Raw genomic sequence first — 27,975 nt, 5'->3', positions numbered from 1 at the left:
TGTTATGGAGTCAATTAAAGGCTCCTCTTCATCCTACTTCCCCTTCCTACTCAGAGGTAACCACTGTCTGGAAGTTGGTATACATCCTTTCTATGGTTTTATACTTTTATGATGTGTGTAACCATTCAATATGAAGAAGAAGTATCACTGGTAGCTGAAAGCACTGCCTCAGCCAAGCCCTCCCTAAGGAGGTCTCAGCTGGGACTCCTGAAAAGTGCCTGAGCGGAAGCCTCTGAATGGAAGTGCCTGGGCTGGGGAAGCAGAGATGCCTATGAGCAGGGCTGGTTGGGGTGGAGGGAGCAGGGAGTGAGTTCTTGACTGCAAATCCCTCCAGAAGCTGTAACATGCTAGCTGTGTACCAAGTCTGGTGTGGAGATGGCAATTTCCCCCAATGAGGTCTGCTGGGCAAAGCCTTGTAACTGTCTATGGTCCTGCCTGAAAGATAACACATAGGATGTTGGCCTGGAGCCATACTCCTCAATATGGTAATTCTATGTTTAACTTTTTGAGAAACTGCCAAATTGTTTTCCAAATTGACTGTACCATTTTCCATTTCTACCAGGAGTATGTGAAGGTTCCAATCTTCTACATGTTTGCCAATAGTTATTATTTAATCTGTCTTTTGGATTATGGCCACACTAATGGGTATGACATGGTATCTCACTGTGGTTTTGAATTGCGTTTCTCTATAACTCATGAAGTTTAACAACTTTTTTTGCCCATTTTTAAACTGGGTTACTTGTATTTTATTATTGAGTTATGAAAGTTTTTACTTATTTTGGAAAGCAGATATGTATCAGATATATGATTTGTAAATGTGTTCTTCTATTCTATGCATTCTCTTCTCATTGTCTTGATAATGTATTTTGAGGCACAAACGTTTTTAATTTTGATGAAATCCAACTTATTGATTTTGCTGCTTGTGCTTAAGAGCCATTCTAAGAAACCATTGTGTAATCCAAAATCACAAAGACTTACACCTATATTTTCTTCCATAAGTTTTATAGTTCTAATTCTTATATTTACATCTATGACTCATTTAGCATTAATTTTTGCATATGGTATGAGGTAAGGTTCCAACTTCATTCTTTTGCATGTGTATTTCCAGTTGTCTCAGTACCATTTGTTGAAATAACTTCTTTTCCTATTGAATTTTCTTGTCATTATTGTCAAAAATCAGTTGGCCATATATATAAGGTTTATTTCTCAAGGGATTCTCAGTTTTATTTGATCAATCTGTATGCATATCCTTACGCCAGTCTCACACAGTGTTAATTACTGTAGCTTTGTAGTCAGTTTTGAAATGAAGTATGAGTCCTTCAACTTTGTTCTTAGTTTTCAAAATTGCTTTGGCTCTTCTGTGTCCCATGTGTTTCTAGATAAATTTTAGGATCATCTTGTCAATTTCTGCAAAAAAAAAAAAAAAAAAAAAAGCCAATTGTGTTGAATCTGTAGATCAATTTGCCTATTGTGATAGGCACAAAAATAACCCCCCCGCCCAAGATGTCTACATTCTAATATAATCCCTAGACCCTATGGATATGTTATGTTACATGGTAAAGGGGAATTAAGGTAGCAGATGGATTTGAGGCTGCTGGATCCAGTGTAATGACAAGTGTCTTTAAATATGAAAAAGGGAGGCAGAAGAGTAAGTGCCAGAGTGATGTGCCGTGAGAAAGACTTGACTGGCCATTGCTGACTTTGAAGATGAAGGTGAGCCATAAGCCAAGGAATGCCGGCAGTCTCTAGAATCTGGAAAAGGCAAGGAAATAGATTCTCTCCTAGAACCTTCAGAAAGAAATGCAGCCCTACCAAAACCTTGATTTTAGTCCAGCAAGAACCATTTTAGAACAATCCAGGACTATATGATATGTGTTTTAAACCACTGAATTTGTGGTGATTTGCACAGCAAGAAGAGGAAACTAATGCAGCCTTTTAAACAATGGAAAGTCTTCTAATTTTTGAACACAAAGCGTCTTTCCATTTATTTAGGTCTTTTAAAAAATTTTTTTTTCAATGATGTTATGCAGTTTTTAGTGTACAAGTCATGTACTTTTTTGTCAAATGTATTCCTAAGTTTTGGGGGTTTTTTTGGATGCTATTGTCAATGAATTGTTCTCTTAATTTCATCTTGGATCATTCATTGCTAGAGTATAGAAATATAATTTATTTCTACATATTGATTTTGTGTACTGTAAACTTACTGAACTCATATATTAGCTGTAATTTTTTTGTGAATTTATTGCAATTTTCTACACAAAAGATCATGTCATCTGCAAATAGAAATTGTCTTACTTCTTTCTTTCCCATCTGGATGCCTTTTATTTCCCTTTCCTGACTAAGTGACTTGACTAGAAATTCCAGTACAATGTTGAATGAAGTGGTAAGAGCAGACTTCCTTGTCTTATTCCTGATCTGAGGAAGTGTTAGGGGAATATAAATTAAAAAACAAAATCTCTTGCCAACCCAGACAAGCTCAACCCAAAAGTAGAAAAGAAAACAGTTTTGATTTTTGAATAAACAGTAAACCAGATCTCGTTTTCAACATAGGCAATCCACTAAAGAGATTGAAAAGACAAAAAGAAATCTCATACAGCTAAGCAGATGCAACCCTTGTCATATATGTTCTCAAGATAAATGATAACTAGTCTTCAAGTAAGAGGACTTGACGCACCATTTGTCACACATAGTTCATCCTAAATTCATTTGATAATTGGGGTAGCCATCTGTGTTTACTAATCGCCTTAATCCAAAAGAAAAACAAATTTATCATATCTTTACGACAGGAGGTAGGTTTGTAGTTTGGACCCAGGTGCCTGTTGAGTTAGGCTCCCACCCTCCCATTGTCTTTCTCATTGGCTTCATTTCAAAGAGATGGCGCCTACGCCTTTAAGGAAAAGATTCCTGGGTTATAACACTGACAAGAGGCTTATTTAAGTTTTGGAAAGATTTACATAGTACATTTTAAAAAGTCAGAGAAAGAATGAACAATTATAAGTTTTCTAGGGTATATGCACTAAGAAAAGGGGAGTGTGGACAATCTCTTACCCATCTTGTGTTGAGGGAGAACGTAGGTGGTTGTGTGTATGTGTGTATTTTTCAGGATTCATGTTATTTACCCATATGAGTGGAAGCTGTTGGTCTTTATTGTGAAGCATAATGTTACCTGAGAATTGTGCAGATGTCTTTCATCGGGCTGAGGATGCCCTTCTGTTCCTAGCTGAGTGCTTTTTCTTTCTTTCTTTCTTTTTTTTTAATGGTTATCTTCCCTTCTTTCCTCTTTTCCATATTTCTTTTATTATTTTACTTCAAGTTCTAGGGTACATGTGCACAACATGCAGGTTTGTTACATATGTATACATGTGCCATGTTGGTGTGCTGCACCCATTAACTCATCATTTACATTAGGTATATCTCCTAATGCTATCCCTCCCCACTCCTTCCACCCCACCACAGGCCCTGGTGCGTGATGTTCCCCGCCCTGTGTCCAAGTGTTCTCATTGTTCAATTCCCACCTATGAGTGAGAACATGTGGTGTGTGGTTTTCTGTCCTTGTGACAGTTTGCTGAGAATGATGGTTTCCAGCCTCATCCATGTCCCTACAAAGGACATGAACTCATCCTTTTTCATGGCTGCATAGTATTCTATGGTGTATATGTGCCACATTTTCTTAATCCAGTCTATGATTGATGGGCATTTGGGTTGGTTCCAAATCTTTGCTATTGTGAATACTGCTGCAATAAACATACATATGCATGTGTCTTTATAGCAGCATGATTTATAATCCTTTGGGCATATACTCAGTAATGGGATGGCTGGGTCAAATGGTATTTCTAGTTCTAGATCCTTGAGGAATCGCCACACTGTCTTCCACAATGGTTGAACTAGTTTACAGTCCCACCAGTAGTGTAAAAGTGTTCCTATTTCTCCACATCCTCTCCAGCACCTGTTGTTTCCTGACTTTTTAATGATTGCCGTTCTCACTGGTGTGAGATGGTCTCTCATTGCGGTTTTGATTTGCGTTTCTCTGATGGCGAGTGATGATGAGCATTTTTTCATGTGTCTGTTGGCTGTATAAATGTGTTCTTTTGAGAAGTGTCTGTTCATATCCTTCACCCACTTTTTGATAGGGTTATTTGATTTTTTTCTTGTAAATTTGTTTCAGTTCTTTAGTAGATTCTGGATATTAGCCCTTTGTCAGATGGGTAGCTTGCAAAAATGTTCTACCATTCTGTAGGTTGCCTGTTCACTCTGATGGTAGTTTCTTTTGCTGTGCAGAAGCTCTTTAGTTTAATTAGATCCCACTTGTCAATATTGGCTTTTGTTGCCATTGCAATATTATACTGAATGGGTAAAAACTGGAAGCATTCCCTTTGAAAACTGGCACAAGACAGGGATGCTCTCTCTCACCACTCATATTCAACATAGTGTTGGAAGTTCTGGCCAGGGCAATCAGGCAGGAGGAAGAAACAAAAGGTATTCAGTTAGGAAAAGAGGAAATCAATTTGTCCCTGTTTGCAGATGATATGCTTGTATATTTAGAAAACCCTATCATCTCAGCCCAAAATCTCCTTAAGCTGATAAGCAACTTCAGCAAAGTCTCAGGATACAAATTCAATCTGCAAAAATCACAAGCATTCCTATACACCAAGAACAGACAAACAGAGCACCAAATCATGAATGAACTCCCATTCACAATTGCTTCAAAGAGAATAAAATACCTAGGAATCCAACTTACAAGGGATGTGAAGGACTTCTTCAAGGAGAACTACAAACCACTGCTCAACGAAACAAATGAGGACACAAACAAATGGAAGAACATTCCATGCTCATGGATAGGAAGAATCAGTATTGTGAAAATGGCCATACTGCCCAAAGTGATTTATAGATTCAATGCCATCCCCATCAAGCTACCAATAACTTTCTTCACAGAATTGGAGAAAACTACTTTAAATTTCATATGGAACCAAAAAAGAGCCTGCATTGCCAAGACAATCCTAAGCAAAAAGAACAAAGCTGGAGGCATCATGCTACCTGACTTCAAACTATACTACAGGGCTACAGTAACCAAAACAGCATGGTACTGGTACCAAAACAGAGATATAGACCAATGGAACAGAACAGAGCCCTCCGAAATAATACCACACATCTACAGCCATCTGATCTTTGACATACCTGACAAAAACAAGAAATGGGGAAAGGATTCCCTATTTAATAAATGGTGCTGGGAAAACTGACTAGCCATATGTAGAAAGCTGAAACTGGATCCCTTCCTTACACTTTATACAAAAATTAATTCAAGATGGATTAAAGACTTAAATGTTAGACCTAAAACCATAAAACCCTAGAGGAAAACCTTGGCAATACCATTCAAGACATAGGCATGGGCAAGGATGCCCGTGTCTGAGTGCTTTTATCATGAAAGACAGTTGGATTTTGTCAAATGCTCTTGTCTGCATTTACTAAGATGATCATTTTTTTTAAGACTTCATTCTGTTAATGTGGTGTTTTACTTTGATTGATTTTTGTATTTTGAGCTGACCTTGCTTTTCTGAGACAAATCCCACTTGGTCATGGATAACAGTAGTCCCCTCTTTTTTTTTTTTTTTGAGATGGAGACTCGAAATGTCACCCAGGCTGGAGTGCAGTGGCGTGATCTTGGCTCACTGCAACCTCCACTTCCCAGGTTCAAAGGATTCTCCTGCCTCAGCCTTCTGAGCAGCTGGGATTACAGGCATGCACCACCAAGCCCAGCTAATTTTTGTATTTTTAGTAGTGGCAGGGTTCCACTATCTGTGTTGGTCAGGCTGGTCTCAAACTCCTGACCTCGTGATCCACCTGCCTCAGCCTCCCAAAGTGCTGGGATTACAGATGTGAGCCACTGCGCCTGGCCCACAGTACTCCCTTCTTATCCATGATTTCACTTTCCACAGTTTCAGTCAACTGCAGTTTGAAAATAGTAAATGGAAGATTTCAGAAATAAACACTTTGTAAGTTTTAAATTGCGCACCATTCTGTACAGTGTGGTGAAATCTTGCACTGTCCTGCTTCTTCTCATCTGGGATGTGAATCTGCTCTTTTTCCAGTGTATCCACACTGCATGCTCTATCTACACAGTAGTCACTTAGCTATCTCAGTGATCAGGTCAACTGTCATGGTATCTCAGTTCTTCTGTTAAGTAACCCTTATTTTACTTAATAATGGCTCCAAAACATCAAAGTAGTTATGCTGGCATATTGTTATCATTCTTCTATTTTGTTATTAGTTATTGTTAATCTCTTACTGTATCTAATTTATTAATTAAACTTTATCATAGATATGTGTATCTAGGAAAAACAGTTCATATAGGGTTTGGTACTATCTTCAGTTTCAGGCATCTACTGGGGGTCTTAGAACATATTTTCCCTGGTTAAGGGGGTACTAGTGTAATTCTTTTCATATGTTGCTGGGTTCACTTTACTAGTATTTTATTGAAGATTTTTGTGTCTATATTTGTAAGAGATATTGGTCTGTTTTCTTTCTTGTGATTTTATTTGCCTGGGTTTTTTAGCAGGTTAATACTGACGTCACAGAATGAGTTGGGAAGTGACATGATTTGGATTTGTGTCCCCGCCCAAATCTCATGTTGAATTGTAATCCCCAGTGTTGGAGGTGGGGCCTGCTAGGAAGTGATGGGGTCACGGGGGTGGATGTCCCACTTTGGTGATGCTGTTTTTGTCATAGAGTTCTCACAAGATCTCGTTGTTTAAAAGTGTGTGACACCTCCCCACTCTGTCTCTTCCTCCTGCTCTGGCCATGCGAAGATGCCTGCTCCCACTTTACCTTCTGCCATGAGTCAAAGTTCCCCAAGGCCTCCACAGCCATGCCTCTTCTATAGCCTGTGAGCCAGTTAAACCTCTTTTCTTTATAAATTACCCAGTCTCAGGGATGTCTTTATGGCAATGTGAGAACACACTAATACAGGATTTTCTTCTTTATTTTGTAATGTTATGCCAGAGTTGGGTTGGAAAGTAAATCATGATATGTAGAGTTAAATAAAACCTATCTGAGGGCATGACTCACCAGACGCCTTAGATAGAAATTTGGGCAAGATAAAAAAAATCAGGGGTTAGTCATCATTTTCATCGTCCTTATTTTCTAAGTAGCCTGTCAATAAAATTTTTTATCTTTATCACTAATAAGTAATTTATAAAATGTTTTTTATTTCAAAGTTTTTTTTTCCCTCTTTGTTCAAAGCTTATATTTTATTTGGCTTTACTATGTCAGAATACAGCTTGTACAATTGTAGTTTAGAATAAATTGAGAAATTGTTCATACTCTGATGATTCAGATAATCATTGCATAACATTTATCCCCAACTTATTGGTTTAATACAATAATAATAATTTATTTGCTCAAATTCTGCAGTTTGAACAGGGCTTGTTAATAACAGCTTATCTCTGCTCCATGTGGCATTAACTAGGGCAACTCAACTGGAATGGGAGGAATCTCTTTTAAGGAGGATGTTGGTACTGACTGTTGACTGGGAGCTTATCCCAGGATGTTGGCTGGGTTCTTGGTTTACTTCCATGTGTTCTCTTTAAATGTTTAAATGGCTAGACCGGGCTTTGGGTTTTTCAGGATCGTGGTTGGAATCTGAGAGGGAATGGTCCAAAAGTTAGAGTTCTGAAAATATAGCCTGCATGTACGGGCATGAATCACAATTGCTAATGTCCCATTGACTAAAGCCAGTCACGTGGCCAAACCCAGAAATAACGTATGGAGGGACTACACAAGGGCATATGTACTAGTAAAAGTGTTTTCTCAATAGATCACCAAAGTAATAGTTTGCCACACCTGATATATAGAAAAGTTTATGTAAGTTTTATGAATTCCTTGAAGAGAATGTGTTTTGTGTTTAGACTGCAGTACTCAATATATATTTATCCAACTATATTTACTGTATTGAATTTGTGATGATACTGTCTAGAATTATTTGTCTTTGACTATTGAGGACCCTTCTCTTGGGCAGGAGTTCTTTTCTTTCTGTTTCTTTTATTTCTCAATGACCCCATTCATAAAGCTGGTTAGTTTATACTTTTTATAAATTTGAGAAAGTAGAGAGAAATTTTACAGTAATTTGCATGTCAATTTAATAATCAGTGAAACTTCAGTGTTGGTACAATGAAGGTCTACTCTCTGATATGGTTTGGATCTGTGTCCCCAGTTAAATTTCATGTGGAATTTTAATCCCGTATGTTAGAGGTGGGGCCTGGTGGGAGGTGATTATATTATGGGGGAGAATTTCTCCCTTGGTGCTGTTCTCATGATGGTGAGTTTTCATGTGATCTGGTTGTTTAAAGTGTGCAGCATCTCTCCCCTCGCTCTCCTGCTCCTGCTCTGGCCACATAAAACGTGCTGGCTCCTCCTTTGCCTTCTGCTATGATTGGAAGCTTCCTGAGGCCTCCCAAGAAGCAAATGCCTTCCTGCTTCCTGTACAGCCTGAAGAACCGTGAGCCAATTAAACCTCTTTTCTTTCTAAATTACCTAGGCTTAGCTATTTCTTTATAGTAGTGGAAGAACAAATTCATACACTCTTTAAATGTGATATACAAAACAAATTACAATCCTTATTTCAGCTTTCTGTTTACCTTTTGCCTTTCTCTCATTTAAACTGCCAACATTCAAGAAAAGGAGAAGAGTTAAAACTTATTTGAGTAAATATAAAGATATTCTATGCCTTATATTTTAAAAATGTATTGCATTTGGCAATTCTTATAACACACTGAACAGGTCATTTTCCTATTGTATAAGAAAGGAAGCTAAGGCACAAAGCAAATATCTTATTTTCCACAATCCTACAATTTTGAAGTGTCATTCCATTCAGCCACACCAGGTCCATTGCTAAATTGATTTATTTTCTCCGTATAGAGTTGGCATCCCATGGGTTACCCAGATAGTAGTTCATTCCTAAATGGAACACAATAAATCTGGAACTAAATAAAGTGCTTTATTGCCCTCTGTTTTGAAAATCTATAGTTACTGTGCTGAAAGAGAGAAGAAATGATTATCTTTATGTGTTCAGAGATTAAGACTAATTTTGATGGTGTTAAGAGCCAAAAACTATGGAAGTTTTCAATGGTAATGCTTTTAAAGAAAGTAGCTCGCGAGACTTGCAGGGGTTGGAGCGGGCCGGGGGGCCGGCCGAGAGGAAAATTGGAGGTGCTGGTGGGGTACATGTCGGAGTTGGAGCTCGGCTGGAAATGGGGCCGTGCCTGGCAGGTGTGGTCGTGAAGATAGGTACTGGTTTTGAATTAGGAATTGTTTTCTCACCTTTAAAAGAAGAATGTGGCGATTAGCCTTCAGTTCTGGCATGGGATTAGGAATGGCTTACTCCAACTGTCAGCACGATTTCCAGGCTCCATATCTTCTATACGGAAAATATGTCAAAGAACAGGAACAGTGATTTCACCTGAGAACATCCCAGTGGGAGGACAAGAGAAATCATGTTTATTCCTCAGGAATATTGAAGTGCCCTGGAGTAAGCTGCCATTCTTCTGTAACAATGTTATCAGTAATGCTTTAAACTCCAGCACCTGGTTATATACTTGAAACCAAGTCTGTTTCTCGTTTTGTATTTTCTCTCTGGAAATTGTGAAGAGGTGGTCTTAAATAAATTAAACAAAAATAGGAAAAAAAAAAATGAAAGTAAAAGCTGCCTGCACTGCATTTGAATGACTTGAATAAGTAAAGGCAAGTTGAGGTAGGCCATTCAGCTTCTTGCTTATAGGAGGAGGGAAATTAGCAACTTAGTGTGGGTAAAATGGTAGTAAATATGGACTCTCACTTTTTAACTTTTACCTAGGAATTATTGATGAAAAAAGCCAAGCTCCGTAAAATACTTGAAGAGATCTGTTCTGAGCCATATGTGAGGACCGTGACCAGTCACACTGCCTCAGGAGGTCCTGATAACATGTGCCTGGGGTGGTTGGGTTACAGCTTGGTTTTATAGGTTTTACGGAGACCTAAGAAATCAATCAACATATGTAAGGTATACATTGATTTGGTCCAGAAAGGTAGGACAACTTGAAGCAGGTGGTGGGGGTGGGCGTCATAGATTTTCTGATTGATGATTAGTTAAAACTGATATTACCTAAAGACCTGGAATCAGTGGAAACAAATGTCTGGGCTAAGATATGGGATTGTGGAGACCAAGGTTCTTATCATGTAGATGAAGTTGCATAGGTGGCTGCCCTTAGAGGCAATAGATGGCAAATGGTTTTGATTCCGACCTTTAAAAGGTTTTAGACTCTCAGCTAATCTCTTCAGGATCAGAAAAAGACCTGGAAAGGGAAGGGGATTCTCTACAAAATGAATTTCCCCCACAAGAGACAGCTTTGCAGGGCCTTTAAAAATATGTCAAAGGAATATATTTTGGGGTAAAATACTTTGATTTTTTTTCAAGGCCTGTCATGTGGTGCTACACTAGAGTCAGGTTGGAATTTAGTATCTTATTCCTACAGAGATCGGTCCTGAGATCGCTGTTGTAATGTTAATGCTGGTCAGCTGTGCCTGAATTCCAACCAGAGGAGACTATAATGAGGCATGTTTGAGCATCCTTTCCTATCATGGCTTGAACTAGTTTTTCAGGTTTCTTTGGAATTCCCTTGGCCTAGAGGAGGGGTCCATGGAGTTTGTCGAGGGGCTTAGAATTTTAGTTTTTGTTTACAAAACCTAGGAGTCATATATTAGACAATTGCTCATTTTTTCAAACCTTAATTTTTGGTCAGGTTAGTAGAAATGATGACCAATTATGGCAAACCAGAATGTCAACAAAGCAAAATACCAAGGAAAACGGCTTGTTGTCATGTCAGAGGTACAGACAGCAAAGATCAGTTTTAATAAAATGTGACTTAAAATTCGTCCTGCCTTCCTCTCTGAAAACCCTTCTTTCTTTATTCCCCCTATTCTGTCTTCATCTTGTTACCAGAGGGAGTCCAGGTTCTTGGCATCTTGAACAAATAATTGGACAAAACACACAAAGCAAGGAAAGAATGAAGCAACAAAAACAGAGATTTATTGAAAATGAAAATATGCCCCACAGGTGGGAGTGGGTGGAGCATAGGGGCTCAAGAGCCCTGTTACAGGATTTTCTGGGGTTTAAATACCCTCTAGAGGTTTCCATTGGTTACTTGGTGTATGCCGTATGTAAATGAAGAGAATAAAGTAAAGTTACAAAGTCATTTACTTGGGGTACGCCCAATGTAAATGGAGAGGATATTTCCTGTCATAGCTAAAGTGTTTCCATTTAATTTAGTTCTAGGAAGTCAGCATGAATTGGCCTTATGTTCCCTGCCTCCAGACTATTCTCCTGCCTCCATCTCACACTCTAGTTTGAGGGAAATTACTATAAAGTTGTTCCCTGTGTGGCCTTGGCCTCTGTATCTTATCAAGCTATTATCTTTTAGTCTATCACCAACCAACAGACACTGTCGAACATGCTGAAGCCCTAGGTTCCCCATGTTTTCACCCCTCTTCCTCATTTTCTCCTTATGTACTTTCCACAAATAACTAGTATATAACATAGAAGAATAAGTCACTAAATGTGAGAACTCATGCATTGGCCTCAGGGAAGATATTTTGGGTAAAGGACATTCCTTGGTCCTCAAATGTCCTCAAATCTGTGTTTTCTGTTGACAGGTTTCTTTGTATCTGCTCAGCAAATGGGAATAGGGAGACAGAGTGATATTGGTTGTGAGGAAGTTGTCAAAGGCCATGGCAATAGGATTTTGCATATTCAGTGAGGGAACTTCTGCTTCAGAGATGAAAGAGAAATGCATTTCTTTTGTTCTTCAGTCACATAAGTTTACAGATTTAGGATCTATTTGCCCAGCATTTTTTGAGCAAATATGGTGATGATTCAGGTTAAGACGTCTATAATGCTTAAAAGTGACTTTGAAATATGTGTTAGCTATCTGTTAAAATAAAAATGCCTTATTTTGCTTAAAAATCTTAAAACACAGATTTTAATACTGTACCAAAGCAATAATCAAAAATTATTTACATGTTCATGAATTTGTTTTGATAGAACAAATTTAATTTGGAAAATATTGTTGACTTTGTCCTCAGTGATTAAACCACACTGAAAAACAAATATAATCTTTATCTTAAAACGATGTGCATATCTGTCATGAAGGTATTTTCAGTCTTTAATTGATGGACATAGCATTTGGAACAGGACTAGATACTACAAATTATCTCTCTGTCTTGCAGATGTGAGGAAATTAATATCTACCCAACCTCACCTCCAAAGTCAAACAGGCTATTAAGGCCACAGAACAGTTTAAAAGTCAATTCATGAGATAAATGTTATTTTAAAAAATAGTCTATTTTCTTCATGGCATCTAATAAATTTTAATCAATCAATTAATTAGTATATTAGTTGTCTCCTTTACCAGAATGTAAACTCCATGAGGCCAGGGATTTTGTGTGTGTTTGTTTGCTCCTGTATTCTAGTATGTGCTCCTGGCACATAGTATTGCTTGGAGATGAATGGGTAAACATGCCAGACAGGGGTTTCCATGAACTAGGGGCAAAGATCAGGAGGGAGGCTAACATGGGTGAGACAGGGTGAGAGTAGGCTGCCACTCGTGTTTTGGGATCATACATACTTTTACCAAACTGCACCTAATGGAAAGGACAACTGACACCCCTGTCACCACTAGCAACATTTTTAGCTATAATAGTAAAAGTTCTTGGCCTGACTTTGACTTCAATAGACTGAAGGTCAACTATTTGGTTGTCCACTCAGAACTCCTCAGAATTCAGGAATATGACAGTCCCCACTCCACCACCATATTTATTCTGCTGCCTGTTTTTTTCTAGCTCCATTATTGTCACAGTCCCTATGAAATGTGACAGATCTCTCTATGTAATAATACCACTTTGCAGTTGTGTAGTACTTAGTATTTTTCATGGCACTTGCACATTTATTATCTCATGAACAGATTCTACATAAATTGGAGTGTCGCATAAAATGATCTGCAATCAATTGTGTCATTTGGTCAATGTCTGCTGATCCTAGTGGGGTGATGAAAATTGAGTCTAATTTGACTCATCATTTTGCAGTAAAAACAAGAAACTAATTAAAGGCAGATCAACAGCTACACTGGTATTCACAGGTCCTGGTTTGCATAATGCAGTGTCAATCTCTTCTGTTTTTTACTGTTATGATTTTTATGTATATTAGATAACAAATGTTTCCCTAACTTGAAGAAGTAGTGCATTAATCTATCAAATAATGGATCTATTTTAGTTATAGCAGTTATCTACCACTCATTCATAAAAAGTACACTGATAACTCTTCCAAGTGGAGTGTCTTGTCACTCTGGTTCATAAAATGTTATTTAGGGGTCTGAATCATGTGTAGGAGTGAAGATAACTTCCTCCTTCCTTACCTTTCTGAAGGTTTGATAATTTGAGTCCATAAAACAAATGCATAATAAATTGATAGGAGAAAGGTATATAAATTATTACTTGCACATGTGTACGTGAGAACAATATGAAATATGAAAACTTAGAAAAGGCCAGATGCCTGCAGGTTTTATACCATCCAGAAGTTACAGAAGGAATAGGGGCTTGGATTGTGGTAAGGGAGGAGACCACCCCTCATATCGTCTTATGCCCAATTTCTGCCTCCAAAGAAAGAAGAAGTAAAAACTAAAAGGCAGAAATGAAATCCACAGGCAGACAGCCCGGCGCCGTACCCTGGGCCTGGTAGTTAAAGATTGACCCCTGACCTAATTGGTTCTGTTATCTATAGATTACAGACATTGTATAGAAATGGACTGTGAAAATCCCTATCTTGTTTTGTTCCGATCTAATTACTGGTGCCTGCAGCCCCCAGTCACGTACCCCATGCTTGCTCAATCAGTCACGACCCTCTCACACGCACCCCCTTAGAGTTGTGAGCCCTTAAAAGGGACAATAATTGCCCACTTGGGGAGCTCAGCTCATGAGACAGAAGTCATGCTGATGCCTCTGGCCGAATAAACCGCTTCCTTCTTTAACTCGGTGTCTGAGGAGTTTTGTCTGAAAATTGTCCTGCTACAGTGGCGAGACAGGTTATGGGAGGGAGGGACAAGAAAAGGCCTGGCTAGTGAAGGTGGTCTTGTTATACAGAGTACTATGGTTTGAATGTTTGTTCCCTCCAAAACTTATGTTGAAACTTAATTCCCCATGCGGCAGTATTAGGAGATGGGACCTTTAAGAGATCATTGGATCATGAGAGGAGAGCCCTTATGATCCAGTGGATCATGAGGATCCATTCATGGATTAAAGAATTAATGAGTTATTATGAGAATGGGACTAGAGGTTTATAAAAAGAGGGAGACCCGAGTGAACACTCTCAACCCCTTTGCTGTGTGATGCCTCGTGCTGCCTCAGGACTCTGCAGAAAGTCCGCACCAGCAAGAAGGCCCTCACTAGATGCAGCCCCTCATCCTTGGATTTTCGGCCTCCAGAACTGTAAGAAATAAGTTCCTTTTCTTTATAAATTGTCTAGTTTCAGGTATTCTGTTATAAGCAACAGAAAATACACTAAGACACATGAAATTTCACAGATAGTAGTTCTCAGAAAGAATAGATGGTGGCCTGTGGTAACATGTCTCTGTCAGACTTTCAAAGGTGTTATACTCTCCCTCTCATTCCTGTGAGTTAATCTTTCCTAGATTCGGATGGGAGTGGGGTGGGAGTGGGCTCAGAGAAAGCCTAACTGTTTGTTTCATGAGTGTAGATTTTCTCTACAGATGCAAATATCCTCCACAAAAGACAGATTTTCAAGATTTCTGTAGTTTGCAGTTCCTTTGAATAGCTATATGGAAATATGCCAAAGAAGTGCTTTTTGGGGGGTGAAATATTCTGGTTTTGTTCACATACATGTCCCTAAACATAATCCATAGGAGCTAGGTGACCTAATAACAGGGTCTGGCATCTAGAAACCAGTCATGACCCACCTTTGCTATGGGACTAAGGAGGCTATTCTGATGGCTTCTACTCCAGTTTGTTTATTATTTAATTTAACATTTACAGAGACATTTGGTAAAAATGTTTGTAAAAACTAGGCCTGAATTTAACATTTCGTATATTCAAATGTGTTTTGTACTTTAAGATGCTGCTTATATTTTAAAGAACTTTTAAATCATTGATTTCATTGGTTGTTAAGGCATGTTAATACACAGCTTCATGCAACATGAGAGAAATAGAAAGCATTTAGAGAAGTGTCCCAGATGCCCCATATAAATACTCTGCTTTGCTATTTTTGTAACGTAAGTACAGAAAACCATAGATAGTGTTTAAATAGCTCTTTTTGTGCCTTTCTAGAATAAAGATGACTTAAACACTAAGAAAGGAGAGTACATGAACAATACTGCAATTTAGGATTGCCAAATGAAATGCAGGGTGTCCAATGAAATTTGAATTTTGAATAAACACCAATGAATATTTTAGTTTATGTCCCATTTACTGTATTTTTTAGCATATGTTCCAACTATTGCATTTTTAAAAGTAATTCAAATTTAACTGACTGTCTTGTATTTTTAGTGGATAAAGCTGTCAATGCTGGATGCAGTCCAGAAGCAGGCAGGCTCTCAAATTTGCGTTACAGGTGTGCCAATTTCTTTTAATGGCATAGGATATTATTCCACAGCTCTTGAATGTGTCATCTCATTCTCTTGTCTCTCTGTAAGAGGTTTGTGTTCAGAAAAGTCAGAGCTGTTTAGGTATCAAATCTTTTTTAACTAACTACTTAATGACAGTAGTCACCTATGAGCTGAGAACATTTCCGTGATACCAGGCTTATAGACAGCACATGCTCTAAAGATAAGGTTTTGAGAGACTCTTCACATCTGGAATGATGTTGCCCATTGCATATCCCCAATTGTGAATCTTGCAGACATACATGCATTAATATATTCCAAATTGATGTAGTTTCTTCCTGCATATCTGCTCCCCCTGTATCTGTGTTAATGACTCTTATACCCATTTAGTCACCAGAACCAAATACTTGGAGCCTAGAGGAGGAGGGGATCATCTTTCCTTTCTCTTTTTCTCCTCCCCACATCCAATCGATTCTGAAGTCCTATGGCTTTCATCTTCTCATTTCCCTGATCACCGCATTAGTGCGCTTGCCCAGCCTTCCAGTCTCTTTTCGGGCTCAATCCCTTTACTCCTCCATAGTGGAGAATGCCGTAAGGCTGATCAAGGTGCTCTTTAATTTTTGTGGCTCCAGTGGGACCAGATTATATTTTATCAATGCTATTAAGTGCTTATGCTAAGTAGGACCTCATAGAAAAAGATCAAGTCATGGATGGATCTCTACATTCATGATTCTGTTTAGTGTCTTTTCTGCCAAACTATGCTTATCTCACCATATATCTATTATGTTGCTCACTCTTTCCAGAAAATGCACTGAGATTTATTTCCTCAGGGTTTTTCCAAGTTTCTGCATCCTCATTAGTTCTCATTAACTCCTATCCTACCATAGTGATGGTTTTTTGAGCCATTTCTCAGCAACGGTATACCTACCCTTCAGCAACCATAAGTATCCATGGACATGCACACAAACATTCACATACACATACAAACACACAGGCATCCACAAACACGTGCATACACACAAGAATACACACACACACATTTGATTCATCTTATATTGCTACATGCTGTACAATGAATTATAATTAGAGCATCGTTTGATTTTCAGTCTAAATAAATGGTATTTATGGCACACAGACTTAATTCTGTCACCTCAGGTCAGCATTTTATTCTCATGAGTTTTGCCTCCTTGAATGCACAAATAGTGGATCTTAAACCTTCAGACGGAAGGTTTATGTTCCTTTTTCAGAAACAGTGATAAGTTAGTTCTCTTTCTCCTTTATATTTAAGGTACTCCCGGGAGATGAAGGTGTGATAGCCAGTACCTGAGAACTAAATGTACTTTTTAATAGACTCAGAATTAACACATTGCAGTGGGATGCAAAAATCCCTTTTCTCTCTTTATCTAATGAAGCAAATATTATTGGATAAATAACTTCAATAAAATAGACTTACTACTGTAAGTCTCTTTTGTAAGACTATTGTAATAGTCTTCAAACAATTTAGCCCTCACTGTGTCCCAAACTCCTTGAGATTCTTTTATTAGTATTTTCTAACACTTGTTAAGGGAACATTTTCTTTTATGACATCTCTAAGTGTCACTGTTTCCAAGATTCTATAGCATTATATTGTCAATGAGTTACTTCTGCAATGATAGTTTTTCAATTTCTCTTAAGGTTTTAATTTCATCTTCAATTTCTCATACCTGGTGAAAATAAACTAGTTCTTATAAACTCTTAGTTGTCAGATATTATAATCTTGTCTTTTGAGGAAAGAACTAGCATTTAGAGGATAAATTTAACTGCTAATGTGGTAATGCTGGACACACCAGGAATTAGGGGCAAATCTGAAGCCAGCAGATATCCTGGAAACATTAACTCTTGACATCAGAAACGTTCCCTGGGACGCAGAGTAGTCACCCTGGAGTCTTGCAGATTAAGAAAAAGCTCCCATAGCACACACACATATTTAAAAGGATTGCGTGAAGTGACTAGGTTTGAAGTGCAAATGGAAGCAGAGGTGGAAGTAGAAAAATAAATAGAAATGTTTGCCTCAGGAAGTAATGTGGGGGCAAAGACAGTCACAGGCCCAGGGCTTTAAGATATCTCCCAGGGAGCTATCTTCCTGTTGCAGATACTCAGGCCTTTGTCCTGCAGGGTTGTTTTATACACCTCAGAAACAGTGCTTGAAATTCAAGAAAGTAAGCATTGTTGACTTGGGATGAGTTCTCTGCTCTAATTTATAAAATAGGCAAATTGTTTAGAGTCCACTGCTTTAACCCTATTTTCATCAGTGATTTGTAACAGAGCCTTCTTCTCTGTGTGCACTTAAGGGGCTTGAGGAATGAAAATTAGGTCTGCGAGTTACCAGCATATAGTTTCACTGGAAGCCTTGGATGTGAATGAAATTATCCAAGGAGAGAGTAAAGTGTGAAGAGAAGATGAATGCGTGAATGAAGCAGGAAGCCACTGAAGGGTCATTCTGTGGTATCGGAGAGGGAGGAAGGAACCATTTTTTCTAATATTGCAACTTGCCACCTTTCCTCCTCTCCAGACCTCCTTTACTCTAGTCAAGTTTATTTTCCTACAGCATTTTTCACTTATTAAAATACTACATCATTTACTTTTAAGTTATTTTCTTACATTTTATATCTTCTCTGCCTCCTGTCCCTTACTGGAAGGTAAGCCCCATGAAGGACAGATGTCTTTGTTGGTATATTCCAAGCAGGTAGAAGAGTGACTAGTATTTTGGAGATGCTTAGTCATATTTACTGGATGAGTGAAAAACAGCAGTGTTTCAAGAGGAAAGTCTGCTACAGATTGAATGCTTGTGTCTCTCCAAAATTCTTATATTGAAATCCTAACCTGCAGCGTGATAGTGTTAGGAAGTGTGGCCTGTGGTAGGTGATTAGGTCATGAAGACTCTGTCCTCACCAATGGGATTAGTGCCCTTATGAAAGAGACATTGAAAATTTATCTTTTGAGGAAAAAATGGAAAGCTGTCCTCCGAACAAGTACAGGTGCTGGCTGCGGGGAGTGAAAGCACACCAAAAATAGGAAATGCAAAAGGGATTTGAGGGGATATGGGTGGAACACTCACAGCTTGTGCTTTGTGATCTTTTGGAAATATGAAGCAAATCTTCTGATATCTCAATAGATGAGAATATGAGAAATTTGTGGGGAGCCAAAGACATTTTCTGTGTTGAGCATGTTTTCTTCTTGTTAAATCATTTTTTTTTTTTTTTAACGTGAGCAGTTGATGAAGGGATGGCAGGGAATACTTTTTGTACTGTTAGAACCAGCAGAGCCCTGTGGAAATCTCAGCCCCAGTTCCCCAATTTCCATATTACTGAACTGAAAAACACTGAATATGAAAATGCTTAACTGATAGACCTAGAAATCATACTTTTCTTTGCAAATACATACTGTAAATCTTAAACTACGAATTCTTCCTCTCAAGAACAGTAATTTGTTGATTATTTTTAAGTCAATACTGATTTATACCTGCCCTGATTGTTTTGATGCCAATTTATAAATTTCTTTATATTTTAACCCACTGTCAAAGTTAACTGTATTAATCTTTACTCCATTAGAGTACTGAGGTGAGACCCAAGTACTTATTATGGAACTGAATTAGTAAGCTACTTAATTTAGGGTGTGTGTGTGTTAAGTACTTTTAGTACTTTGTTTTTTAATGTACATTTATATTAGAGGAAACTTCTATTAGTACAAAATGTCCAAGGGAACTACACTTGCCTCCACATAAATTAAATCCAATTAAATTAAAAAATAAATTCATGAACCCTTGCAGATTATTTAAATGTTGTGTAAATTGTGTGGCAATTTCAGAAGCAGTGAACATGGGAGATATTGTCATTTCCTGCAACGTATTTAAATATAGTCTTCCCCCTACTTTATATGCTAGAGCTGAATAGCAAAGGGGAAGGCTCTATCAGTCAGCTTTTTCCGTGTTAACACCTTATCATTAATCACCACAAAGTTTCAGTGGCATTGAACTTCAAAATCACAGATATGTGAGCCTGCTAGGCTCGTTCTCCTCCAGCCTGTTAGTATATGGGTTGTCTGGGGGCAGATTGGTTCTGTGTGTCTTATGCTGGGCCCAGGCTGCAAGGGTGGAAGCTACCTGGGACACATTCTTCCTCTAGTAGTGGACTGAAGCTCCTAGAAGGATAAATGGAAGTCCTCAGTACCTGTTCAGACTGAGGCTCTCATCAGGCTCATTGTCACTTCCACATTCCATTGGTCAAAGGAAGAAATCACAGTCAAACCAAAGGCAGGAGAAGATGAGGGACACTGCCCAGAAGAGGCTACAGCAAGGGTGGGATGTACAGAAGCTCCCAGAGCAGCAAAGAACTGGGGCCAGCAACTCCATCTACCACAGTGGGCTTGTTCTTTCTGTAAATACACACATCTTTGGATGCATACTAGGTGATATTTATATGAGTTATTGGTATTTAGTGCTTAAGCTGGAATTGCTTGATATGCTTCCGGGTTCATCTGAGGCTGGGAAATTTCAAACAGACTTTTTGATATCCTTTCCTGAAATAGTGATTATGTTAAGCATTTCAGATACTTAAAAAATAACTCCAATAAAGCTTGAAAATTGGATCTTTCTGAGCGGATTCTCCCTTCCTTAGTATGTATTAATGTCCTTATTTTATGTCAGCCCCGAGGTACTGAAGAGTGAGCCGTACGGGGAGAAGGCTGATGTCTGGGCAGCAGGCTGCATCCTTTATCAGATGGCGACTTTGAATCCCCCATTCTACAGCACTAACATGCTGTCCTTGGCTACAAAAGTAAGCAACACTGTGAGACAAAAGGGTCTCGTGTAGCTAAAAATGCAATTCCTTTTCTTATTAAACAGATCTTTGTGATTTTTATATAACTGCCCATTAAAAGCAAGAATTGTTTTATTAACTGCATGATCCAGTTTATTTTTTCCACTTTCTTCTAAATATATATCTCATATAATGGCTTATTTCCCTCTATAATTGTCTTTATTTATAATACAAAATTATTTAAAGACTTTTTGGTCTTCTATTTTTTATTCATTTTATTTATTTATTTATTTATTTATTTATTTATTTATTTATTTATTTTGAGACAGTCTCACTCTGTCAGCTAGGCTGGAGTGCAGTGGCATGATCTTGGTTCACTGCAACCTCCGCCTCCTGGGCTCAAGCAATTCTCCTGCCTCAGCTTCCTGGGTAGCTGGGATTACAGGCATGTGCCACCACACCTGGTTAATTTTTTTTTTAATTTTTTTAGTAGAGATGAGGTTTCACCACGTTGGCCATGCTGGTCTTGAACTCCTGACCTCAGGTAATCCACCTGCCTTGGCCTCCCAAAGTGCTAGGATTACAGGCGTGAGTCACTGCACCTCGCTGGTCTTTTATTTTTAATTGCAGTCTGGACTACTCACAACCCAGCACCTTATATCATCCCATACACTATTTTATTATGAATCGAAGGTTAATTTTAACTCAGCTTGGAGAATATAATTCCATGTTCAAGAACTGTTTAATTGATGCAAATGCTTTATTTGGTTGGGATTTCTGACTGAAATTTGTGTTTGAAGTTATACTGCTTAATTAGTAGCTCTCAGGTTATGGTCAAGTATTAACTATTCAAAGACATCTGTGGCCCCTTGACTTCCATCACTCTAGTCTGTTTGTTTTGCAGATAGTGGAGGCGGTATATGAACCAGTGCCAGAAGGTATCTACTCTGAAAAAGTAACAGACACCATCAGCAGGTAATTAGTCTCGCAGCTTCAGACATGTAGGGACAATCAAGAAATACCTCATGTCTATAATAAATCACTGTTTATGAATAAAAGCTCATGAAGAGAAAGGGTCCCCACATAATCCAAATCTAGAAAGAGGTTTGTGCATCATCAGTAACAGTGACTATCTGGAAGCTACTTAAGTGTCCAAGAGGAAGTAGAGCATTCACTTATTATGCAACCACTAGAACGATTATTTGGAAGGGTTTGTAACAACCTGTAAAACACATGATGACATGTGGGTAAGACAAATATGATGTAAAACTTTTTGTAACCTGACAAACCCCATAAAAATATGCAAAAAATTGGAAAAAGGCCAGACAAGAACACATGAAACAAAAAGCCATGTTAGATGATAAAGTTGCAGGTACTTTTTCGTTTCCATTTTTAAATTGATAATGTGATTTATCATAATTTTTCAAAGAGAATCAGGAGCTCTAGCTATCACTATAGCAGGAGTTTAATGAAAGTCATTATCTAGTTGCACTTCCAAAGTTTTGGCCAATCCCTGCTGGCCTGTCACCCATGCTCCCTCCCACTTCCCCTCCTGTTTTCTCTGCTCCAGCCACATGGGGCTTCCCACTAGTCCTGGCATGCACCCTCCTTCTAGACTTTTGCCCTTGCTTTCATGGTTTCCTACAACTCTCTTTCCTCAGATATATGCATGACACAGGCCCTCACTTCATCTGGGTCTCTGCTAAAATGTTCCCCACCCCGAGTGCCCCCCTACCTCGCAGTACTCTGTAACCTCCTTGCCTGCTTTATAAAGCTCACGGCACTCATCATCCTTGACATATTACACATGTGCATACCTGCTTTTTGTTTATTGTCTGTCTCTTCCCCACCAAAATGGAAACTCAAGAGCAGGGACTTAGTCAGTTTAGTTTGTAGCTTTTATTGCCCAAAGCAGTGATTGACGCAGAGTAGACCCTTAATAAATATTGCTTGTATGAGTAAATGACTCATGTATCTGGCTGATTGCTATTTCTGGACCTTCTTGGATACTTAAGTTGGGTACTTAAGGTGGGTACTTAAGTTGCATCTTGGGTACTTAAGTTGGGTACTTAAGTTGATGGGATTTCTCCATCCCATCAAACTGAGCCAAATCCTCAGTATTTTGGATTGTAGAAATTCTGGAGTCACCCCAGATAGAATCTTTTTCCATCTGCCTTCTGAGTCTTTTAAAACTTGGGCTGGTATCTGTGCTAGCACTTAGCTCCATCTCTGATGAAATATAATAGATGTATTATTGTGACTATACCCCTTTCCCTTTGATTTCTCCTCCTAGCCATTGTTTATACTAATATTACTCCTCACCAGTTTTTGTAGGATGATATCTAAACCTTTCTTTCTTTGGCACAATAGTAATCTACAGTCTTCTTTTTTTAATTGATTTTTTTTTTAATTTTTAAATTCAGAGGTACATGTGCAGGTTTGTTATGCAGGTAAACTTGTGTCATGGGGGTCTGTTGTATAGATTGTTTCATCACCCAGGTATTAAGCCTAGGCCCAATAGCTATTTTTCCTGATGCTATCCTTCCTCCTACCCTCCACCCTCCAATAAATCCCAGTGTCTGCTGTTCCCCTTTATGGGGCCAGGTGTTCTCATCATTTAACTCCCACTTACAAGTGAAAACACGCAATATTTGGTTTTCTGTTCCTGCATTAGTTTGTTAAGGATAATGGCCTCCAGTTCCAGCCATGTTCCTACAAAAGACATGATGTTGTTGCTTTTTATGGCTGCATAGTATTCCATGGTGTGTATATACCATATCTTCTCTTTTCAATCTAGAATTTATGGGCATTTATGTTGATTCCATGTCTTTGCTATTGTGAATAATGCTGCAATGAACATATGTGTGCAAGTGTTTTTATGATAGAATGATTTGTATTCCTTTAGGTATAGAACCAGTAATGGGATTGCTGGGTTGAATAGTAGTTCTGTTTTTATGTCTTTGGGGAATCACTACACATTGTTTTCCACAATGGTGGAACTAATTTACACTCCCACCAATAGTGCATAAGTGTTCCTTTTATGCTGAACCTTTCCAGCATCTGTTATTTTTTTTAGCTTTTTAATAATAGCCATTCTGACTGGTAAAAAATGGTATCTCATTGTGATTTTGATTTGCATTTCTCTAATGATCAGTAATGTTGAGCTTTATTTCATGCTTGTTGACTACATGTATGTCTTATTTTGTGTAGTGTCTGTTCATGTTCTTTGCCCATTTTTTAATGGGGTTGTTTTTCTCTTGTAAATTTGCTTAAGTTCTTTATAGAAGCTGCATATTAGAAATTTGTCAGGTGCATAGTTTGCAAAAATTTTCTTCTGTTCTGTAGGTTGTCTGTTTACTCTGTTGATAGTCTCCTTTGCTGTGCAGAAGCTCTTTAGTTTAATTAAATCCCACTTGTCAATTTTCTTTCTTTCTTTCTTTCTTTCTTTCTTTCTTTCTTTCTTTCTTTCTTTCTTTTCTTTCTTTCTTTCTTTCTTTTCTTTCTTTCTTTCTTTTCTTGCTATGCAGAAGCTCTTTAGTTTAATTAAATCCCGCTTGTCAATTTTTTCCCTTCCTTCCTTCCTTCCTTCCTTCCTTCCTTCCTTCCTTCCTTCCTTCCTTCCTTCCTTCCTTCCTTCCTTCCTCCCTCCCTCCCTCTCTTTCTCTCTCTCTCTCTCTTTCTCTCTTTCTTTCTTTCCTTCTTTGTTTCCTTTTGAGGTGGAGTCTTGCTCTGTCGCCCAGGCTGGAGTGCAGTGGCATGATCTTGGCTCACTGCAACCTCCACCTCCCCGGGTTCAAGCGATTCTCCTGCCTCAGCCTCCTGAGTAGCTGGAACTATAGGCCTGTGCCACCACACCCGGCTACTTTTTTGTATTTTTAGTAGAGACAGGGTTTCACGGTGTTAGCCAGGTTGGTCTCGATCTCCTAACCTCATGATCCACCTGCCTCGGCCTCCCAAAATGCTGGGATTACAGTCATGAGTAATTGCGCCAGACCCCCACCTTGTCAATTTTTGCTTTTGGCATCTTTGTCATGAAATTTTTGCCCGTGCCTGTGTTCTGAATGGTATTGCCTAGGTTGTCTTCCAGGGTTTTTATAGTTTTGGGTTTCACATTTAAGTCTTTAATCTGTCTTGAGTTGATTTTTGTATATGGGGTTCAGTTCAGATTTTTGTAAAGGGGTTCAATTTCAGTTTTCTGCATATGACTAGCCAGTTATCCCAGCACCATTTATTATATAAGGAATCTTTTCCCCATTGCTTGTTTTTGTCGGGTTTCTTGAAGATCAGATGGTTGTAGGTGTGCAGCCTTATTTCTGGGTTCTCGTTTCTGGTCCATTGGTCTATGTGTCTGTTTTTGTGTCAATACCATGCTGTTTCAGTTACTGTAGCCCTGTAGTATAGTTTGAAGTCAGGTAGCATGATGACTCAAGCTTTGTTTTTTGTTTTTGTTTTGTTTTCTTTTGTTTTGTTTTTTTTCTTAGGATTGCCTTGGCTATTCAGGTGCTCTTTTGGTTCCATGTAAATTAAATTTTTTTGTTTTTTAGTTGTGTGAAGAATGTCATTGGTAGTTTGATAAGAATAGCACTGAATCTATAAATTGCTTTGGACAGTATTGTCATTGTAATGATATTGATTCTTCCTATCTGTGAGCATGGGATATTTTTCCATTTGTTTGTGTCATCTCTGATTTCTTTGAGCAGTGTTTTGTAGTTCTCTCTGTAAAGCTCTTTTACTTCCTTGGTTATCTGTATTCCTAGGTATTTTATTCTTTTTGCAATTGTGAATGGGATTGCATTCCTGATCTGGCTCTTGGCTTGACCCACAGCCAACGTTATACTGAATGGGCAAGAGCTGGAAGCATTTCCCTTGCCAATCAGCACAAGACAATACTTCAACATAGTATTGAAAGTACTGGTCAGAGCAGTCAGGCAAGGGAAAGAAAGGGTATCCAAATAGGAAGAGAAGAAGTCAAACTATCCCTGTTTGCAGATGACATTATCTTATATCTAGAAAACCCAATAGTATTGGCTCAAAAGCTCCTTAAGCTTATAAACAACTTAACAGCAAAGTTGCAGGATACAAAACCAATGTGTGAAAGTCACTAGCATTTCTATAAAACAACAGTGAAGCCGAAATCTATAGTCTTAATTAAGGGCCTCCAGCTCTGAAGACAGGCCTACCTGGGGCTAAGTCATGTAAACTGCAGACTCTAAAAAGTGATTTGAGGCCAGGTGCGATGGCTCACACCTGTGATCCCAGCACTTTGGGAGGCTGAGGCAGGCAGATCACCTGAGGTCAGGAGTTTGAGACCAGCCTGGCCAACATGGTGAAACCCCATCTCCACTAAAAATACAAAAATTAGCCTAGGCCTGGTGGTGTGCACCTGTAATCACAGCTACTTGGGAGGCTGAGGCAGGAGAATCACCTGAATCTGGGAGGTGGAGGTTGCAATGAGCTGAGATTGAGCCATTGCGCTCCAGCCTGGGCAACAAGAGCGAAACTCAATCTCAAAAACATTTTTTTTAAATAAAAATAAAAATAAAAGAGTGATTTGACCATTATTTCTGCATCCCTGTTTTCTGATCTAGTAGAATGAGAATCATAATAGTACCAGTCTCATTAGGCTGATGTGATGATTACACAAAGTAACATATGCAAATCACTTAGGGTAGGGCTTGCCGAATGGTAAATATTTGAGCAATTTTGGCAATCATCATGGTTAATATTATGGGAAATGAGACGAACCTGTCTTTAAGTCATTTGATTCCACAAACACTGGATCATGCCTTGCTGCTAAGGAATCCAAATATATTTAAACTGGTCATCTCTATGATTTGTTACTGTTTTCTGTTGTTTTTTGGAAAGTACCTTAAAAATTGATGGAGTCATCAGAGGTGTCAAGACAAAAGTACCATATTTGCGCATTTAATTTCTCCTTTTAATAGGTATTTGAGTGCCACAAAGGGCGAGGGAGGGATAGTGCAAAGAACAAGGTACAGAGACATTGGTCTGATTTTGTGAGTCTGGGCAAATAGGACTGTAAATCTCTTCTGAAACTAATAGACCCTGGCTATGACTACCCAGGACTCTTGGGGTTAACATACTAGTAGGGGAGTCAGATAGCAACATTGAGTGTAAAGGTTTAGAGCATCACCAGGTTCTGGAGTCAACTGAATTCTAATCTCCGGTCTTCTACTCAATTTAAGTTCCCTGAGGCCCAATTTTCTCATCTATGATGTGTGGGTAGCAATAGTAATTACTTTGTAGCAGGACAAGCCGCAGACAAGAACCCCTCCGACACTGAGTTATAGAAGGAAAGGAGCTGGGAGCATCAGCAGACTCACGTCTCCAAAAACCGAGCTCCCCAAGTGAGCAATTCCTGTCCCTTTTAAGGGCTTACAACTCTAGGGGGGTCTGTGTGAAAGGGTCGTGATCGATTGAGCAAGCAGAGGGTACGTGACTGGGGGCTGCATTCACTGGTAATCAGAACGGAACAGAACAGGACAGGGATTTTCACGATGCTTTTCCATACAATGTCCGAAATCTATAGATAACACAAGCAGTTAGCTCAGGGGCTGATTTTTTTTTTTTTTTTGAGACGGAGTCTCGCTCTGCCGCCCAGGCTGGAGTGCAATGGCCGGATCTCGGCTCACTGCAAGCTCCGCCTCCCGGGTTCACGCCATTCTCCTGCCTCAGCCTCCCGAGTAGCTGGGACTACAGGCGCCCGCCACCGCACCCGGCTAGTTTTTTGTATTTTTTAGTAGAGACGGGGTTTCACCGTGTTAGCCAGGATGGTCTCGATCTCCTGACCTCGTGATCCGCCCGTCTCGGCCTCCCAAAGTGCTGGGATTACAGGCTTGAGCCACCGCGCCCGGCTGGGGCTGATTTTTAAGTACCAGACCCAGGCCGCAGTGCTGGGCTGTCTGCCTGTGGATTCCATTTCTGCCTTTTAGTTTTTACTTCTTCTTTCTTTGGAGGCAGAAATTGGGCATAAGGCAATATGAGGATACTCTCCTCCCTTAACTTCATGGGCTTGTTTTAAAGCTTAAATAAGATAATGCTTCTGACACACTTAACACAGTACCCAGCAAGTGGTAGGCACTCAATGAAATTAGGTAGTATTATTATTATTAATGATATTGTATGATTTACAGAATGAAGTCTATAAAGCAAATTGTGATAAATGTGATGAAAAGTGGTAAAGGGGGCAATGAGAGATTACCTCATTGCCAATGAGAGGACCTGTCTTACTCTGGGAATTTGGGAAAAGTTTCTTTGAAGAAAGGCCGTGTAATCTGAGACCTGGACAATCATTAACTCTCAAATAGTAAGCAGCATTTCACAGACCAGCGTCTGTGAAGGCTTTGCTGAGGGCAAGAGCTTCTTAACTTGAGGTTTCTTTTAATTCAAAATACTAAGATGCCATAATAAGTTAGAACTGACAATTCAATTTTATATCTGATAATAAATTAAGATTGCAGGGTGCATTCTGTAGTAAATTGATTTTTATTTAAAGTTATTTAAGACTCCTCATTGTCTGGGTT

General features: G+C 38.9%; 1 protein-coding gene and 1 pseudogene across 10 annotated transcripts in view; both read left to right on the top strand.

The window, feature by feature from the left end:
• Nucleotides 1-27,975, top strand: part of NEK10 (NIMA related kinase 10) — a 265,539-nt gene that overhangs the window by 143,481 nt on the left and 94,083 nt on the right. For all 10 annotated transcript variants that reach the window (XR_644237.3, XR_644238.3, XM_009201822.3 and 7 more), the window contains exons 24-25: nt 20,320-20,449; nt 21,336-21,406. Coding sequence is in view for 8 of the 10 variants with exons in the window: in XM_009201822.3 (XP_009200086.1) it covers nt 20,320-20,449; nt 21,336-21,406 (201 nt within the window). In the remaining 2 variants the exon portion in view is untranslated. The remainder of the gene's footprint in view (nt 1-20,319; nt 20,450-21,335; nt 21,407-27,975) is intronic.
• Nucleotides 8,476-11,171, top strand: LOC103882417 (annotated as a pseudogene).

Source organism: Papio anubis, chromosome 2 (assembly GCF_008728515.1).
Source record: "Papio anubis isolate 15944 chromosome 2, Panubis1.0, whole genome shotgun sequence".
Taxonomy (NCBI): Eukaryota; Metazoa; Chordata; class Mammalia; order Primates; family Cercopithecidae; genus Papio; species Papio anubis.
Note: the sequence above shows the minus strand (reverse complement) of the source record. Positions and strands in the feature narration are given on the sequence as shown.